The 19,384-nt window shown below is 44.9% G+C and overlaps 1 protein-coding gene across 1 annotated transcript in view; it reads left to right on the top strand.

Annotated features, from left to right (window-relative positions):
* The window catches only part of LOC147615735 (uncharacterized), a 30,829-nt gene extending 11,722 nt beyond the window's left edge, over positions 1 to 19,107 (top strand). Inside the window, exons 2-6 of the mRNA XM_086778316.1 lie at positions 9,470 to 9,562; positions 9,657 to 9,884; positions 10,257 to 10,359; positions 17,981 to 18,210; positions 18,321 to 19,107. Of these exons, the coding sequence (XP_086634442.1) occupies positions 9,470 to 9,562; positions 9,657 to 9,884; positions 10,257 to 10,359; positions 17,981 to 18,210; positions 18,321 to 18,549 (883 nt within the window). The 3' untranslated portion in view covers positions 18,550 to 19,107. The remainder of the gene's footprint in view (positions 1 to 9,469; positions 9,563 to 9,656; positions 9,885 to 10,256; positions 10,360 to 17,980; positions 18,211 to 18,320) is intronic.
* The last annotated feature ends 277 nt before the right edge of the window (positions 19,108 to 19,384 follow it).

The following is a 19,384-nucleotide window of genomic DNA, read 5'->3' on the forward strand; positions in this document are numbered from 1 at the left end:
GGCTTCATGGTGGGACATTGTGAATGCGGCTCATCCTGTCCGTATTTGCTCATCTCACATTTTATCGCATATTCTCCTTTCTTGGCATGAAGTTCTACTATTGGCTCGGTGGGATCCTGGTCATGAAAGACTACTTTTGAACTCTTTGCAGTTCGAAACATTTGTGGAGTCGCGTGTCATTATTTGGCCAGACAGAGATGCTTCACGCATACGACTCAACCGCATGGTCAGGCTAGGCTTGGTTAGAATCCGAGATGCTGTGATACCTGGTCGTGACAGGCCATATTCGTTTCGTCGTATTCGGCAGCACTTAAGGGTTCCTCGGACATTTCAGCCACTATGGGTTGACATCATGCATGCAGTTGAGCCTTTTACTCCATTGCCTCGGCCATCTGCAGATCGGCCTTGGCTTGATTGGGCACTATGTAAATCTGGTGACTTGATATCACTTTCAGCTAACCAGGTCTATCATAAGCTCGTATCAGAGAAAGATTGGGTTTCAGCCAAGGCCAATAAGGTGTGGGGATTGCACAAGTGTAAATCATGGTGGCAGAAAACTCTTATGCGTGGTTGGCAGTCTAAACTCCCTTACCAAGGTAAGGTTTTCATTTGGAGGATGTTGGTGGAAGGGTTACCTACACGGGATCAGCTCAACCGTTGTAAAATTACATTGGCCTCTTGCTTCTTCTGCACGACATGCACTGAAACAGTTATGCATCTGTTCATGAGTTGTCCAGTGGCCCGTCAGATTTGGTCTTTTGTCTCTCGCGTTTAGGAGGCCGTAGAGAGGTCTACTGTTTCGGCTCATCAGTGGATATTTGGGATTTGTCCTCAAGTCATTACTTCGGACAGTCACCTTGTGATATTCCATTTCCTTAGATGGACAAGACTTTGGCATATTTGGACTACACGGAATGGGTTCATCTTTGATTCCTTGTCTGGAATACATGGGCACATTCTACGTATCCGCGGTTTGCTGCTTTGGCAGTTTTCTTCTCTTCTCTCAGCTCAGCTACTGGATGCAGATGTTATTTCGTTGCGGCTCGGCTGGCTCATCTTTGATGCTTTTATCTGGGATTCTTATTTGGCTAGGAGGCTTTCTTATTAGTGTACAGGTTTGCATGGTCATGATCCTTTAGAGGATCTTTTGTGGGGGTTTTTATGGGGCCATAGGTTCTGTGTGAGCCATGTGGCTGATGTACATTTTTACATATAATATAAAACACCATTTCACGAAAAAAAAAAAGAGAGAGAGAGGAAACACAAGTGAAAACTTGCTCTCAAGATCATCACCAAAAGGAATACATGTTCCGAGCAAGAGGGGAGAACCTCGTATGTGAGGGACTGCAGCTAGACAAGCTAGGCAAGCAATGAATATGTGAGGGAGGCATGCCGGCTATATATACTACTACATGTAGGCAGCCAACTGGAGCAAAAGACCATCACGATTGGGAAAAATACCCAGGACAATAAATGGGGAATAAATATGAGTGAGGGGTGACCAGCCTCTCTGACTAACATGAAAAGATGTAGGGGGGAAGAGAGCTTGAGCTCTTGCAAGCACACACACACACTCACAAAACGCTAATAGAGAACACACAAGGTGAGAGGCTGAAAATCTTCTTCTTCTCTTTTCAACACTCAACACACCATATACAAGATAAGAGTACACACAATATGAAAGGTACTCAACCAATACATACGCGGGTTCTCTATAGTGTGAACCCGACTAAATGAGCTGGCGCTATAACTATGCCAGTCTCTAGAATGGCTGTCACAAAGCCTGTCATCCCACTGGCCGCATATCTCCCATGATCTCACCAACCATGCCAGTGGTGTAAGTGTGGGGCCTATCCCCCAGGCGGGTCATCAGTGGCCACCGCCTCACTAGATGAGCTCGATATCTCAACACTCCCCCTCGAGCTCAACTCCATCTCATGTACACCAAGCGAAGCCGTGAATCTGCGGAGCTTCTCTGTACCGAATGCTTTGGTGAAGATGTCAACTACCTGATCCTCGGTGCTGACATAAACAAGGTCAAGGTCTCCTGCTAAGACCTTCTCTCTGACGAAGTGGTAGTGGACCTCTATGTGCTTCGTACGAGCATGAAAGACTGGGTTCCTGGCCAACTGTATACTGCTAATGTTGTCACAGAAAATGACAACTTGTCTATCCACTGATAGACCCAAATCTGCAAGTAGCTTTCTCAACCAAGCTACCTCACATGCTGCCATAGCAGCTCCTCTGTACTCGGCCTTTGTACTCGATAGAGCAACCGTAGGCTGCTTCTTGCTGCTCCAAGTCACAGCAGCACTCCCCAAAGAAAACATGAATCCACTGGTAGATCTTCTATCTGAGATACTACCAGCCCAATCAGCATCTGTGTACCCATGTACACATCTCTCTGTCCCAGTCTCATAGAATAGTCCACAATGCAAAGTAGACTTCACATACCTCAGTATGCGTCTCACTGCATCCAAATGCGGTTTCCGTGGAACCTGCATAAACTGACTCACCAACCCAACAGCATAGCTCAAATCTAGTCTGGTGATCGTCATGTAGATCAAACTTCCTACTATGCGCCTATACATAGTAGGATCCTCCAAGATCTCTCCTGAATCTGCACTCAACTTGCCATTCTGATCCAATGGCACAGAAATAGGCTTACAGCATGTCATACCATACTTGGACAACATGTCCAAGCCATACTGTCTCTGCAGTAATCCAATACCATGTGGTGATCTAATCACCTCAATGCCCAAGAAATATCAGAAATCTTGTCAGACCATGCTCTTGGTGCTTGCTTTAAGCCATACAAGGCTTTCTTCAACCTGCAAACATGCTCGGGGTGACCCACATCCTCATAACCAGGTGGTTGCAACATATACACCTCTTCTTGCAAATCCCCATGCAAGAATGCATTCTTTACATCCATCTGATGTAAAGACCATTGCTTTGATGCAGCCACTGCTATCACAACTCTCACCGTTGCCATTTTGGCAACTGGGCTGAAAGTTTCCTCATAATCAATCCCATATGTCTGCGCATATCCTTTGGCTACCAATCTAGCCTTGTACCTGTTTATGCTTCCATCACTGTTATGTTTAACTTTGTACACCCACTTGCATCCAATGGCTTTCTTGCCTTCAGGCAATTGCACTAAATCCCAAGTCTCATTTCCATATAGTGCATCCATCTCCTCGTCCATAGCTTTCTCCCAACACACATTTCCAACAGCCTCATCAATGCATGTGGGCTCAACAACCTGCACAACCTTTGCCATATATGCATAGTGATGTGCCACATAACCATCATAAGTAAACCTCTGCACAGGGTTCTTCACTCTACCAGATCTTCGCAGCTTTTCATTCATGGCTTCCATAGCCTTCTTTACACCAGGTGTTCTCATAGCTGGGATCCCAAGCTCCTCATCAAGGCTCATATCTGAGCCACTAGACTCTCCATCAACATGAGAATGCCCTGCAGAAATGTCAGGCATACCAAGGGGCTCAACCACTTTCTCTTTTCCTTTACATGATGTACTAATCACATTTGCAGGACTGGTATTATGACGCAGCCTGCCACTCCATGGTCTATCAATAGACCCACTAGATGAGGACTCTCCTGGTCCACTCAAAGACTGTGATTGCTGACCTGCATTCTGTGTAACCACACTTCCACTCACATCAGTCCCAACAGCTTCTTTTTCAGCAGCATACCAGCTGCTCATCTCATCAAAGACAACATCCCTGCTTACCCTCAACTCACGTGTAGCAGGGTTATAACACCTGTATCCCTTTTGCTCAAGGGAATATCCAATAAACACACATTTTTCAGCTTTCGGATCCAGCTTAGTTCTCAGCTCATCTGGCACATGCACATATGCAATGCATCCAAAAACTTTCAAATGAGACAAATCTGGTTTTCTGCCAGTAAACCTCTCCTCTGGAGTTACATCATGTATGGCTGCAGTTGGAGTCCTGTTCATGATGTATACTGCTGTAGAAACAGCCTCAGCCCAATAGCAATGCATTTCTGCTCACATATCTGTTACGTGGAAACACATGCTTTGTTTGCTTCCCAAATTGGCATGCTTCACATATTTTCTGCATACCTTCCACTTTAAATTTTGGCAGCCCTGTCACAATTCCTTTTGTCTGCATAGACTTCAATCTCTGAACATTTACATGTCCAATCCTTTTATGCCAAATGTTTGTGTCTGCAACAATTCCTGAACCATTTGCAAACATCGCAGCACTCATTTCAGACATGTCTACATTCAACGTAAACATTCTGCCCACTCTGTTGCCTTTTGCAACCAACCTGCACTTGTCTTTGAAATCTTCAACATAACACCCATCAGGGTTAAACCGAACCTGCAAACCCTGCTCAATCATCTGGCCAACTGAAACCAGATTCTTTGTTATGTTCGGTACATGAAGTACATCTGCAAGGTACTTCACTTTGCCATCCTGCATAGACAATGGCACATCTCCAACGTGGGCAATTGGATGAGCAGTGTCATCCCCTGTTTCCACAAAACCTGGTCTTTCCAGGTTTTTCATCTCCTTGAACCACTCCCCATGACTCGTCATGTGGTTCGAAGCGCCTGAATCCACATACCATACATTATCTTTTTGTGCTGCATCAACATTTTCAGACACGGCATTCACGACATGCTGCATAACAAACAACCTTTCATTATCCTCATTATTTCTGCTTGAGGATGCATAGTTGTTTTGCTGCACTTTCCCATTTTGCATGTCAGCCTGCTTCTTATAACATTCTGCCTGCACATGTCCAGGCTTACCATAATAATAGCATTCACGTGCATCATTATATTGCCTTTGCCAATTTCCACGGCCTCTTTGACTTCCCCTGCCTCTGAATTTGCCTCTTTCACCTGCGTGTTGTTGTTGTTGTTGTTGATTCTGGGACTGTTGTTGTTGCTGCTGCTGCTGACCATAATTCTGATTACCTGTTCGGCCACCTCCTTGACCGCGTCCACGGCCTCCTCTACCTCGTCCTCTTCCTGAACTCGTGTAGAAGGCCTGTTGCTCTGAACTGTTTTTGCTTTGTGAAGACTGTTGGTCTTCACCCAAGCTCTTCTCTTCGATAATCAGCATAGACACCAAATCTGTAAAGTTGGGAATGTTTTCCCGAGTCTGAATGGACGTCTTGAACGCCTTGTATTGTGGCCCGAGACCACGTAGACAGACTTCCACCTTGTCATCATCATCTACTGACACACCAATAGATGCAAGGGATTCCACAATACCCTTTATCTTCAGCGCATAGTCATTCACAGACATGCTCTTTTTCTCCACAGTATGAAGTTCATTCTTCAACTGTATCTTACGTGCCTTGGTATTTGTTTCATAGAGCTTTACCAAAGTGTCCCACGCCTCCTTGGGGGACTTGGCATCTTGAATGTGCCCAATCATGGTGTCCTGTATACTAATGGATAGCCAATACATAACCTTCCTGGCTCCTTGGTTCCAGTCTTTAAACTCTTTCACATCTGCAGCAGCAGTCGGGATTTATATCCGGTATCTCCGGTGCCTCTTCATGCTCACCTTCTATGTAGTCCCAATAGCCTTTTCCCATCAGGAAATTTGTCAACCTGAAACTCCAAGCATGGAAGTTATTCTTATCAAGCTTCTCAGCCACAATCTGAGTTATCCCATCATTTGACATCTTGCCAAACACATAATTTTACCAGAAACTGCACTCTGGTTTTTCTGCACAAACTGCTGTATTTTCTGCACAGCGGTACTGTAGTACTCTCAAATGTCACAACCAGTGACTTCAATGTGCATACATACACCCAATGGCAACTGTAGACCTCTGTGCAGCACCCACGGTGTTTGCACAGTCAATCTGTCTTCCTGCAGTTCTTAAAACAGAGTTCTGCAGAGAATCGATGACTTACCTGCAGTGCTCGAAATCGCCTGCTTTCTGAAAAACGGAGGTCCAGACGCGCCCGAAACGCGTTTTCGGCCCAGAAAATTTTGTCCGATAGGACCCTATAGTTGCCCTATAGCTTTACTCCCGCGAAGAAAGCTCCTCAATCAGAGATCGTTGCCGGTGCCTCCCGTAGAGCTCCCGACAAAGGTGTAGTCACCAACACAAATAGGGAAGAGTAGTTGAAGCTCTTACCCTCGTACCGCTTCCTGTGGTTCTCTTGCTTGCAGCTCAGCCCTTAACACGAACCAGGCTCTGATACCATGAAAAGATGCAGGGGGGAAGAGAGCTTGAGCTCTTGCAAGCACACACACACACTCACAAAACCCTAATAGAGAACACACAAAGTGAGAGGTTGAAAATCTTCTTCTTCTCTTTTCAACACTCGACACACCATATACAAGATAAGAGTACACACAATATGAAAGGTACTCAACCAATACATACACGGGTTCTCTATAGTGTGAACCCGACTAAATGAGCTGGCGCTATAACTATGCCAGTCTCTAGAATGGCTGTCACACAGCCTGTCATCCCACTGGCCGCATATCTCCCATGATCTCACCAACCATGCCAGTGGTGTAAGTGTGGGGCCTATCCCCCAGGCGGGTCATCAGTGGCCACCGCCTCACTAGACGAGCTCGATATCTCAACATAACATGGTCAGCCCTAGAGGCTAAAATAGGACACCAAATAGGAAGCCAACAAGTAGGGGATGATATTTAACACCCCTTCTCAGCATCGGATACTGAGCAAACTCCAAGAAGCTAGAGACGCCGTCCTCAATCAAAGATGAAAGACTGCAGAAACAGGTACCAAGAAAGCTCCACAAGCAATCTCCTCAGCAACTTAGCTACAAAAGCAATAGAACAAGTTGCCAGGTACACCGCTCCTCTGGAAGAAAACAACCATATAGGTTGCGACATGTTGCTCCAAATAATGGGTCCAAACCCAAGTGTAAGAACACTCCCCGAAGTCGAATGTCGTGTATCTAGCCTGGAGAAGGTATGAAAAACCTCAAAACCAACCAAGATCAGATCCTGTAGATAATCAATCCTAGGAGAAGCAAGTTGCTCCTCACTGGAACCCTCAGAAGAAATAGAGTCAATTTGCTCCAACTTTGTACCAAGAGTAGCCAAATGCTGTACAAAAGCATCCTCTGAAAAGATCGGCATCGCAAGATGTAAAGACTCTGTAGAAAAGATGGGGTCCATCTGCTCAAACTCCATAACATGAGTTGCCTAATGTTGTACATAAGTACACACCACTGAGGTGGGCATCGCAAGATGAAAGGACTCCACATCCCCCTCCGAAAAAAGATGTCATCGGACTGGTACAAGCCCAACCTGATTCTGATCCAAATGAAAAAACTCTGGAAGTACCACTGTGCCCCAAGCACGGTTAGCAACCACAGATCCAAAGCATTCCATCGGGTCCAAAAAAGCATCCTCCAAAACAACAAGCCTGCAGAACTGTCAGGGTGAGGGGCATCCTCAGAAGCATCACAAAGAGATGCAGAGATAGACTCCTCACAATGAGGAAGGGAAGCAGGAATATAAACTGCAGTGGTAACAAAGTCCTCAAAAGCATCACTGAGAGCAGAAGACTGTTCCATAAGTAGAATCAGATCCCAAGAATCAGCAACAAATAAATGATCCATGTGAAAGGATCACACCGCAAGGGGCAAAACACCCTCCTTGTTTTGCAAACATTGCAAAGAACACAAGCTCGGACAAAAGGATCTCTGAAAAGATCACTGCTCTCCTCCAAATAACTGTAAACTCCTGTCAAAGAAGAAAGTCTCCACAGATACAACACAGCTCCTGAAACTGATCCTCAAGTGAAGGAGCTGGAGAAAGGCCCCCTCTGAGTGTAGAAAACTCCTATGGGAAGAAAAACGCAGCCAAAACATTGCTATCCAGCAAAAAATAGCACTCCACCGCCAACAGAAGGCAAGGAACATGTAGAAACCGGGAAACCGTGTAGGCCAGGAACAAAACACAGGTATAGATGCTCCAAAATCAGCAAAAAGCCCCCTCAAAGCACCACTACAATCCTTCAACCGGCCCAACATGAGAAAGTTGTAGGCAAACTGGGTGTCGGAATATTTGAGGAGAGAGAGAGAGGACCTCTTGTTGAACTCATGCCGAAGTCTTTGGTGGTTGAGGACAAAGGAGACCATGGTGTTGGCCTCCTCAATGAGCGGGCTGATCCATGGCAATGCCCTGATGTCCTTGAGGAGGTTGTTTAGGCAATGAGCCATACAAAAGGACACCGTGACATGTCCATACATACCTTGGAGAATAGCTCCTGCGGCCCTATTGGAAGGTTCCCCATCCGCAACAAAGCCCACTACATGCTCGGGGCCAATGATCTCCATGGTGATAGCCCACTCCGCCGCAAGCACATCCGCGCTCTTCCCAGTGGCGGATGCATCATGAGATGAAGTACATCTCTCCGTGGGAATATGCAACCACGCCGTGAATACTCCTCTTGCGGGTGTCACTCCATCCATCCACAATGAGGGAGACTCCATTCCTCTCCCACTGCCGCTTTGTGTTGTCGGCCGCTTGCTCTACAATGCGCTTCTCCTTCTCGAGCAATGTAGTGCGCAAGCTCTTGGATGAGGGGGGCGTATAGGTTGAGCCATACTCCCCAATCTTCTTAACCATGACCTTGAAGTATTCCAACCTATTCAAGAAAGTAATTTACTAATGAGAACGGGAGTAGGATGATGAAAACATGAATGATGAATTGGCAATGATCGTGGAACCCTGGCTGACTTGTCCCGGACTAGGGCTCATAGTTACCACTCAGGTCCTGCACCTTCTGTACAAATACGTCCATGTGGCATCCAAGTGCAGGATGCACGTGACAGAGGAAGATGATATTATTTCAAAAGACCTTGGAGTGGGCATTGTTATGCCAACATCTCCCTACCACAAAGAAGTTCAAGATCAACTGTCGTATCTGGCTGCCAGCCCATGCAAGGTTGGGGGAAAGACCAAAAAGAGGTGATGTACCGATTGTGGCAAGGTGAATGTGGTTAAACACAAACCCTGTCCAACCAAGGAAAGGCATGCCAAATTCCCGGACAAGAGCTTCTTATGAAGGCTGTCAGAAAGGTATGCCACCTGCTGCTTTGCTGAAACTTCGATGCCCAGACGGCATCCTAGATATTTTACTTGGTAAGTTTTAGACACTTTGGTGGTTTGTGGACACTTTGTATTTTTTTTCTTGTGAAACTTCCATTTTTAACCTGCAAATTTGAACATTTTTTATCTGCAAGGTTTTTATTATTAAATAGACTTGTGGGAACATTACATTGTTTTTTTACTTTTTAATTTTACTCAAGCACAGAATTGATATTGGTATTTACTACCATGCTCAAAATCTTTCCCTTTTATTTTGTCTGAAATTCTTATCTGCATGTGCTTAGAGATGCTCAGAACTTGGGAATTTCACATTGTACTTATTTGCGTTCCCCTCTTTACAATGTAAACAGGACATTTGTAATGCCATCTCGGATGTGCATCAACCAACAACACAATGACAAAGGCTTACTTCATACTCTGGTCAAATCTGGAAAGTTTGAGGGGTATGATTACAACAAACTTGGAGATTTAATTGGTCAATTAAACCTCTAAAGCAGGGAATCAGTCTGCTAAATTGAGATTTTTTCTCTTGTACAGATGGGGCATAAAGAGTTGCTCAATGGACTCATTGTATGATATGGGTTTGATATCACAAACAGTAAGGGTGATTTTGGATACTTCAAGTGAATGGAAAGAAGCACTATCCAATGCTCACCTCTCAAGGACAGCCATAGATGTGAAGAGCACCAGCCGATCAGATTTGATCCAGAATTCCCACTATAAAGAGGCTGTTGTTATCAACAGGACGGCCAGCCCACTTGCTTGGTGAGTGCTGAAGATGAGATTTACTCACTGATTCAAAGAGCACCAGTATTTTAAGACAAGAGCTTGTGTAATGATGCATTGCAATTATTTTTAGTGATATCATAGGCGCACATGCATTACCACCCATCTAAAAGCATGTGCCCATATCTTGGGCTATGGCAAGTTCTACAGTTGTATGGCCTCTTGATGAGAAAGCCTTGATGAAAATGTTTGATCACAAATACCTCATTTTGCACTTATGAAGGTATATATCTTGATGATAATCCCTGCTCATAAAGAACTCATCCTGCACTTCTGCCTGATTTATAGCGTAAACTTTGTGTTATGGCGGGCATTGTTATGATATCTTGGTATTGTCTCAACTCGTAACAGGTTTGTGGAATGTGAGGACAGGAAGAACCATACAGCAGTGCTTCTGCCATATTCCTTTCTTCCTAACATGGCAGCTGAACCTCTCAGGCTGGCTGCTGAGAAGGTATCCTTGATGTCCCTTATTTTGCTTTCTTCTGTGTGCATGCAGTTTGATGCGACTCCTTATTTCAATTTGATGTCGTGTTACTCCCATGCTTGCATTTGCCTTGCTCACACATGAGCACATTTCTTATGCTTTTGCATTTTTGTTGCTGAACCAGTCACCCACACTGCCTTGCCCACACACGTGCATGCTGTTGCCACGATCCACACCCGTGTAGCCTGTGCTTCTGTATGCACCTGACTGACCAACCTGCTGCCAGACTGTTCAGTTTGCACCAGGGTTGTCCTTATAGCCTGTGCATGTGCCAATCTACTGCCTATGAATGCAAGCTGTCCAGTCCTATCCCGTAATTAATTTCACTGGCATTAAAAACCCAAGCAATGTGCATGCCAGAAGAAGTTCATACTTTCAGAACCAATCAATCAGGCATTCACGCTGGTAGGCTGAACACACAAAGAGCTGTTCTCATTTACCTGTATTACAATGCATTATGATCTCTTGCTACAAGCCTTTTTTATCTTTTTTATGTATCTCTCTTGTGCTCATCTAGGTACAAGTCCTGTATGTTGAACTTATTCAGAGCTGCAAGCCTACAAAAATATGAGTCATGTCACTGCCTCATGACACGAAGATACCAAGTCTTCCACATTGTACTTGACTTCGTTTTGATGTTAATTTGTGGTGTTTGTATCTAGTTTATTTAGCACCACTAATTATTTGCTTATTGACTAGAAAATAGGTTTGTTACATGCTTGACAATACCTATTCTATCCATACTGTCATACGAATCAGCTCCAACACTCAGATGCATATGTCATGTTACGGCAGCGAGTTAGGGTCAGGGTTTAGTAGAGGAATCAGCACATGTTGTGAGCTTAAGTGCACAAAGGGACGAAAGAGGATCCAAGTATGAGGCAGGGCACCCAGGATGGGCAATAGTAGGTTGCCCCCACCAAGTTAACACAAGTGGGAAATTCTTGCAATTAATGCAAGAATGTAAATAACAAAAATCAATGCAAGTAAACTTATTTTTCCGAGGTTCATAGATAGAACCCTCCCCTCATCGAGCCAAATGGCTTCGTGGTGCCTCGGTCTTTGAACTTGGTGGCTATATGTGGGCTGAGTGCTGACAAGAAGGGGTTCTTTTTACTAGCAAACAGCTTGTACATGCTTCCCAAGGCAGTTGATGCTGATGCGCACAGCTCCCAGATAGGCTTTGATGCTGTGCGTTGATCGCAAGGTAGAGAGGAAAGGCTGAAAATTTCCTTTATGGCCAGCAACAGCCCACATATGTGATTTTTTTGGGCATTTGTGAGCTTCATCTCACTGGTATGGACGGTGGCAGGTGTAACTATCTAGCTCTATTTCACATGATGAAACCCATGCTCGGACACTAGACAGGTGGAAGAAGACATGGGGACAGGGTCCATAAGGTTTGATTAAGAAAAAGCACCATTCTTGGTCAAAAAGCAGGAAAAAGCAAAAAGTCAAACAAGGTTGACCGTGAGCCAAGGGCACCATTGGAAAGAGGAGACTGAGCCGGGCCAAAAAGCTAAAAGGCGCTTTCTCAAAAAGCAGCTCTAAGGCCAAAAAGCAAAACCTTAAATCCAGAAAAGCAAAGCACCAAAAGTTGAGTAATATTTTATTAATAAAAGTAAAAAGAGCAAAAGCAAAGGCAAAAAAGGGAAAAGCAAAGCATAAAAAGGCAAAGCAAAAGCATGGACAAGCTTTTGGCAAAAAGCAAGGCTTCCCCAAGGTATAAAATACGCATGAACCCCGCCCTTCTCATCATCCATGGAAGCTTGGAGTTTATCCTCACCTTCATTAACATCACCATGGATGAAGGGGGAGTGTGAAGGTCTCCATCATCTTTAAGGGTGGTCATCGTCATTGAAGGTTGGAACTCGACATCCTCATCTTTATCAAACACCACCAGCTCTTGGTTGTGTGCGCCACCCACCTTCAACCCGTCAGGACCCACCAACACTTGCTCTGCTGCCCATCTATGCAGCCATCGTACAGCTACTGTTCGTCACTTGAAGAACGATTGCTTGCCCCATCTGTTTTCCACCTGCTGCCTAGTGCCGCCCATAGCCGCCTTGTGCTGGCTATGCTGCCAGTACCGTTGCCAGCGCTGTTGCTACATCTGCCAGCGCTGCTTGTAGAGCAGCCAACGTCGCTTCTACAGTTGCTGTCGACGCCCCTTCCTTGCCTGGCTGTGCCTACTAGCACCATCTGAATCACAACCCAGCCAGCCTGCTGCACCTGCTGCTGTCGCCAGCCACCTGGACGCCACCTGCTGCTGTACTGTGCGCCGCCTCTCTGTCATCTGCAGCCAGCACCATTGTACTGTTGTTCGGAACTCCCTACAGCAGCTGCCAGTGTTGTCTATATCTTGCTGCTACTGACATCGTCTACCTGCTGCTTCCTGTTTGGTTGCCATCTACAGAAGCTGTGCCACCAACTGTTGCTGCCAGCTGCTGTGTGCTTTCAACATCACCATATTGCTGTATAGAACCGCCTAAACCTGGCTGCGCCATAAGAAGCGCTGCCTCTTGCTTGTGTGCCACCCAGCGTCATCATCTGCCACTAGACAGAACTGCCAGCGCCATCTGTTATTTGATAACGTCGGCCGGCTTTCTTTTGATCTTGTTGGGGAACACTTTCAACCTCTGGGTTGGGCATCGAGTTTACTATTGGTCGTCATATACTTCATCATCTACTCGTGTGTACCTTGTGTATGAGCTTGGAATATTTGGACATGGAACTTAGACATGGAACTTGGACTTGAAGCTTGGGCATGGAACTTGGACCTGAACATGGAACTTGACGTGAACATGGAACTTGGACATATAGTTTGGACATGGATCTGGAGTTGGACTTGATGGACCTGGTTTTGGATGTGGATTTGGACTTGGATCTGGACTTGGGTTTTATTTGGGTCTGGACTTGGATTTGTTTTTGGACTTGGATATGGACTTGAACTTGGATTTGGACTTGGATCCATTGGATTTGGATATTGGATCTAGTACTAGCCCGGTGAGAGATACTTGTGGGTCATCCCCGTGGTGTGCTTGGCATCAGAGATCTCGTGCTTAGACATCGACATCGACTTGGATATCCTACATCGACATATCTATTTGTTTTGTATTCATTGATTGTATTGATCCTGGCCAGTGTGCACGTGGATTGTTCCTAAACAAATTTTCGAAAGGGGACGAGGCCTGTTCCCCGCTCCCCGCTCAGTGTGGTGTACTGTGCAAGATCCCCATTCCCTTTCGTCTCTCCCCTCTCTCTCTTTATATCTTTATCTCTTGGATATGTGGTTGAGTCTGTCATTGCACGCCTCGCTGGGCTTAGAGTGGTATCAGAGCTGGATTTCTCTTGAAGAAACTTTCTTGGGGTGACAAAGCCACTTAGCCATGTCGAGAGCAGAGGGAAACCAAGGGCCTAATGAAAGGAACAACTATGAGGCCAATCCAGGATTTCAAGATGGAAACCAAGGCTGACAATCTATTTCTCATCTGACCATGGCCATGACATCAGAAGAGTACCATGACTTTCAGCAATTCAAATGACCACTCAGAGACATAATTTCTTGCTTGGAGAACCAAGAGGGAACGGGACCAAAGAAGGGCTCAAATGTTTGAAGATTTTATCAACTATTGAGCCACCATAACCGAAGGAGTTGAAACTGCTAAAGCTTATCTCAGAAGGATCTAGAGCTACTTGGTCTATTTCTCGTGGAGGAGACAAAGGAGGCTACTCAAGACTTGCTATCTCAGATGCGGCTTCTTCCGAATAGGTAAGGGAAAGAAGGGACACTTGGTTGCAAATTGTCCCGACAAGCCAAAGTAAGAAACTAGAGAGATTGGAAGATCATTAGATTGACATCATGCCAAGAAGCTCAACAAGAAGAGATTATGAAGCAAATGACCGAGCTGGTTTGATTAGACCTAGCTCATTATCTTTTTGCTTCCCAGTCTTATTGGTTCAGAAAAAGGATGGTTCTTGGCATATGTGTATTGGTTACAAGACTCTTAACAAGATCACTGTGAAGAACAGGTTTCCTATTCCTAGGATTGATGATATCCTAGATAGATTGGATGGAGCCACTATCTTTAGCAGGATCGACTTGAAGAGTGGTTACCATCAAGTCAGGATTGCTCCAGAGGACATTCACAAGACCACATTCAGGACTACCTTTGGACTCTTGAGTATTTGGTTATGCCTTTTGGTGTTACCAATGCTCGGCTACTTTCAACCGAATGATGGAGAGAATACTTCGAGCACATAGAAAGTTTGTAGCTACTTTCTGTTAGAATTTATGCATCTCTGTGTTTTGTGGTTGTACCATTTATTTGGTATTTTATGTAATTTTCTCCTATTTATTTGTCTTGTGCCAGTCGGCGGCCAGCCCTAGAGGCAGTCAACCCGCTCACACCTGGACTATATAAGGAGTTCCCCCATTATTCACTAAATCATCCACTTCCCTTGCACAAGTTCAACATCTCTTGCTGGCCTAATGCCATTGTAAAGCTTCAATCTAATATAAAAGGTGATCTTGTCCACAAGCTCTCTCTACTCTCTCTCTTGTCTTGTTTATGCTTCCGCATGTGCATTCTCCAACATGGTATCACTCGCTTAGGTTCAGGCTGCTCCATCTTCTGCAAATCTACCGCCTTCTCATATGTACCTTGCATTTTCTGCCCTAGCTCCTCCTGGCTGCAGATCAGTCCTGAATAGTGGCTGCGTTTTCATACACTGCTGCGTTTTCTGGTCCAGCCAGCCCTTCCCTTGCTGCCTTCTAGTTTGGTGGCTGTGTTTTCTCCTACAGAGGCAAGCCGGCCAGGTACTTGGCTGCATTTTCTTCTACAGAGGCAAGCATTGGAGTTTGGGCTGCAAATTCTGCTCTGGCATCCGTTGTTGGTCAGTTTCTTGCATGTGGAGTTGCCGGACAAGGGGCTGTACATCTCCTTCTTCCTCCACGAGTCCCTACCCTTCCGCTTAGGAGGTTCCCGGTGGTTTCTTGGACTGTTTTGCTGCTGTCCACCCTCCTCTCTCAGGTTTGAGAGGGGGCTGATTGGTTCCGGAGCATCGCTTCGTTGGAAAGCACTTGAGAGCTGAGATCTGTGTTTCTTGTTGCTGTGGATATGGCTCCCCCCTGTACGAACAAGGATGACAAGTTGAAAGGACCCAACTCTGCCCATTGGAAGCTTCAAATGCGGATCTGGCTCATCCACAAGGGTTTGTGGGATATTGTTCAGGGCACTGAAAGGAAGCCCGAGCATCCTCAAAACTCTAGGTGGACTTCGGATGAGGAGGATGAATTTGTTGTGGAATTACAAGAGTGGGAGAATCGGGACTTGAAGGCGCATTCTGTGCTTGTGCGGGCAATCACAGAGGAGGTCTCACCGGCCGTGCAAACTCTCACCAATGCTCATCAAGTATGGTCTAAATTGGAGGATCTCTTTGCTCGAGATTCGTCGATGAGGGTAGTTACCTTGCAAGGGTAGCTCTACGGTTTGTTATTCCCTGAAGGCAGTTCCATGTAGTCGTTTCTCATGAAGACCAAGGTTATCCATGACCAATTACTGGCTATGGGTGTTGCTTTGTTCTTTGCTCAGCTGGCGGCACTTATCCTCACTAAGCTTTCACCGGACTATGATGTGATTTTTGGTACTAGCCCTAAGAGATACTTGTGGGTCATCCCCGTGGTGTGCTCGGCATCAGAGATCTCATGCCTAGACATCGGCATCGACTTGGATATCCTACATCGACATATCCATTTGTTTTGTATTCATTGATTGTATTGATCCTGGCCAGTGTGCCTGTGGATTGTTCCTGAATAAATTCCTGAAATGGGGCGAGGCCTGTTCCCGGCTCAGTGTGGTGTATTGTGCAAGATCCCCATTCCATTTTCTCTTTCCCCTCTCTCTCTTTATATCTTTATCTCTTGGATACGTGGTTGAGTCTGTCACTGCACGTCCCGCTGGGCTTACAACAACAGGCTTGCTAATCATAACCTAGTGCGACTGGGGCAAAGTTTGTCATCAACTTGAAGATCTTTGTATAGCACTTGGGATGCATGCAGGAGGCACTGCATGCAGTAGTTGGGGAGAAGTAGAGTTACGAAGACAGTGTGCTTTTGGGTCCTAAGTTGGGTTAGTAGGGATTGACGCTAGGGCATCTTGTGTAGTTGCTCTTGAGTTGAGTCCACGAGAGATGCGTGGAGTTTGGCATTGACAGAGTTGATTTGCAAGAGTTGCACTGCATGTAGTAGTTGGGGAAAGGCAGTGCCATGAAGATGGTGTGCTTTGGGGCCTTAGCTGTGTTAGCGGGGAGTCACACTAGGGCATCTCGTGTAGCATCTCCTGAGTTGAGGCTACAAGATTGTATACAAGAGCTGCATGGAGTTCGACATGGACATGAAGCTGATTTGCAAGAGTTAACTTTATCCCGACTATTAGAAATCTAGGATTTTCAGTGTTAAGTTTCACTGAGTACCCTCAGTGCTTTGTAATTAATTTTCCCTTTTAAGAGGGAGGAGGAAGGGGGAAGAGGGGCGCCGGGGGAGGGGTTGTCTGCATCCATGCTCTTTTTGCATTGTACGTTGTTGTTTTTAATTAAGTGAAATATCAAGATTTAATGGGTCAACCTTGTTATATAGGAGAGTGATTCCTTGACTTCAACTTTTGAGATGTGGAAGTATGTTGAATCCCTAGCTTAGACTCACTGTATGATAGAGTCTAGACTTATTATTGGCAGACTAGGATGAAGTAGTTGACTAAAGGAGAGTTCAGGGAACTTGCTGCTACAGCGAGTTAGGGCTAAAGGAGCTTCAGTTAGCCATTTGTAAATGAGTGGATCCATATAACTCAAGGATACATGCACAATGATGTGATGGGTTGTTCATTTTGGGTATCAATCTTGATTATGCGTTCGATCAAGGCTTATTCAAGGCTGTAGAACCAGTTGGTGGCTGATATGGGATCCAGTTAATGAATGTCTGCTACATGCTACTAGGCAAATTGTAGTGCACACATCTGATACCTAAATGTAGCATCACACTATACTTTTCTGGGGTGATCGGGAGCCTTACACCTTTGGTTGGGTCTCTTACAACGTCTATCTATGTGAGTGCATACATCAAAATCAGACAAGTGTAAGAGACTTGAATCACAAGTGTTGACTTGTAGCAGCATGGAATCGTATGCAAGGGCTGCTTTTACATATGGAAGCTACATTGACTGTTATTAAACCTGCTGGGGAAATCTTGTTGCTTTCTTCATTGTTTTTGGTTTATTTTGATACTTTTTCCTGCACATAGTAAACCTTTTAAGGTAACGCCTGTATTTGATGTTAAGTTCTTGGACTGTCAATTTCTATCTCCTCATTGCTGTCATATGGAAGTGTGCGCGTAAGGAGCTTTGTATGATATGATGCTAACACATATGAGCTTAAGAATGTATCATATGACCTTCTAATGTGAGGAAATATTATGCTCATATGTCTGGGAGTTTAATAGATACGAGCTTGAGAATGTATGATATGAATGTGCAGTTAGGTGAAGTATGGTGCATTATATGATCATCACAGCGGGTTTTATTACTGGTGACAGATCATAAGGCAGCTAGGGGACTATGATGCTATTCATGTAAGGAGAGGAGACAAGTTAAAGATCAGAAAGGATCGATTTGGTGTCAACCGAACAGTGTTCCCACATCTGGACAGGGATACACAGGCGCATGCCATAATGCAACGGGTGGCAAATTGGATACCAGAGGGACGCACCCTATTCATTGCATCCAATGAGAGAAGACAGGGTTTTTTTGATGCTCTTGGTTCCAAGTAAGTATTCCAGTATACTATGCTGCTGCTTTGAAAGGTGTGGCAAGGTCTGGGTGCATGTCCAGCAGCTTTAATTTCGTACCTTCTTTTTTGTGAATATTAATTTTCAGGTACAAACTGGTGTTCAGCTCTCATTTCAAAAGCATTTTAGACCCCGTTGTGCAAAACAACTACCAGTTGTTTATTGTGGAACGCCTGATTCTTTTTGGGGCCAAGACCTTTGTGAAAACCTTTAAAGAGGTTCCGTCGGATCTAAGCTTGACTGATGATACAAAGAAAAAGCTACGGACGTGGGTGATCCCCGTGTACACTTTTGAAGAATCACCTAGTCCTTTGTAGTAGTAGTCTGAAGAGCATCTTGGGAAGGAGTATGTGACCATTGCACACTTGGCTGAGGAAGGCTCATTTTAGAAACATAGACATGGTCTTGCAGAGACTGGCATTGCTGCATTTCAAGGGGTATCTCCGGCCACACGTAGAGAAGAATTTGTCGCGAGATCTTTGAAAATTGCAATGGTGGGGATAGTTGGGAGTTGCACCCCACCTTTTGCAGTTGCAAAAATGTATGCTGAGACATGAGAGAGGAAATCAGAGGTTTGGCTCAACAAGATGTAAAATCTAACTAGAAAAAATCATTAAATGCAATCTTTTTGGGCATAGGGTGATTTGTAAGGTCTGTAAGCTTGGCACTTGCCACCATCCTACACAAAAAAGCCATTCCATTAGACAGTCTTAACTATCCACAATCCTTGCCAGATATGATCTATATGAGTAGAGGTGGGACCTTATTTTAACCCAACCAAAATAGTGTAAAGGTCGTCTTTAAGCAGTACGAATGAAGGGTTAGCTGCTTTAATCCTGTACATGTGCATGGAATATGTCACTCACTTTTTTCTTGTGGATGGACCAGTCTTTATGCTTTTCCCCTTGAAGAATTGTTTTCTTATATAATGATATACTTGCAAGCATGCATGTGTTAGTGTCAACGAAATGACCACGCTTAATATAAAGACCATCTTGCTTTCCATATAGTCTGTATCAAATGCAAGATTATGCATTAAACAGTTAGATCTTCAAGGCTCTGATCAGTCAAGGCAATCTTCTCAAGATTTTAAAGCCAAATAGCAGGCATTGCAGCTACTACTTGAGGCACTAGAAGAGAGGAGAAGAGGCT

Source organism: Cibotium barometz, chromosome 39 (genome assembly GCF_041138505.1).
Source record: "Cibotium barometz isolate CiBa-2024 chromosome 39, ASM4113850v1, whole genome shotgun sequence".
Lineage (NCBI taxonomy): Eukaryota > Viridiplantae > Streptophyta > Polypodiopsida > Cyatheales > Cibotiaceae > Cibotium > Cibotium barometz.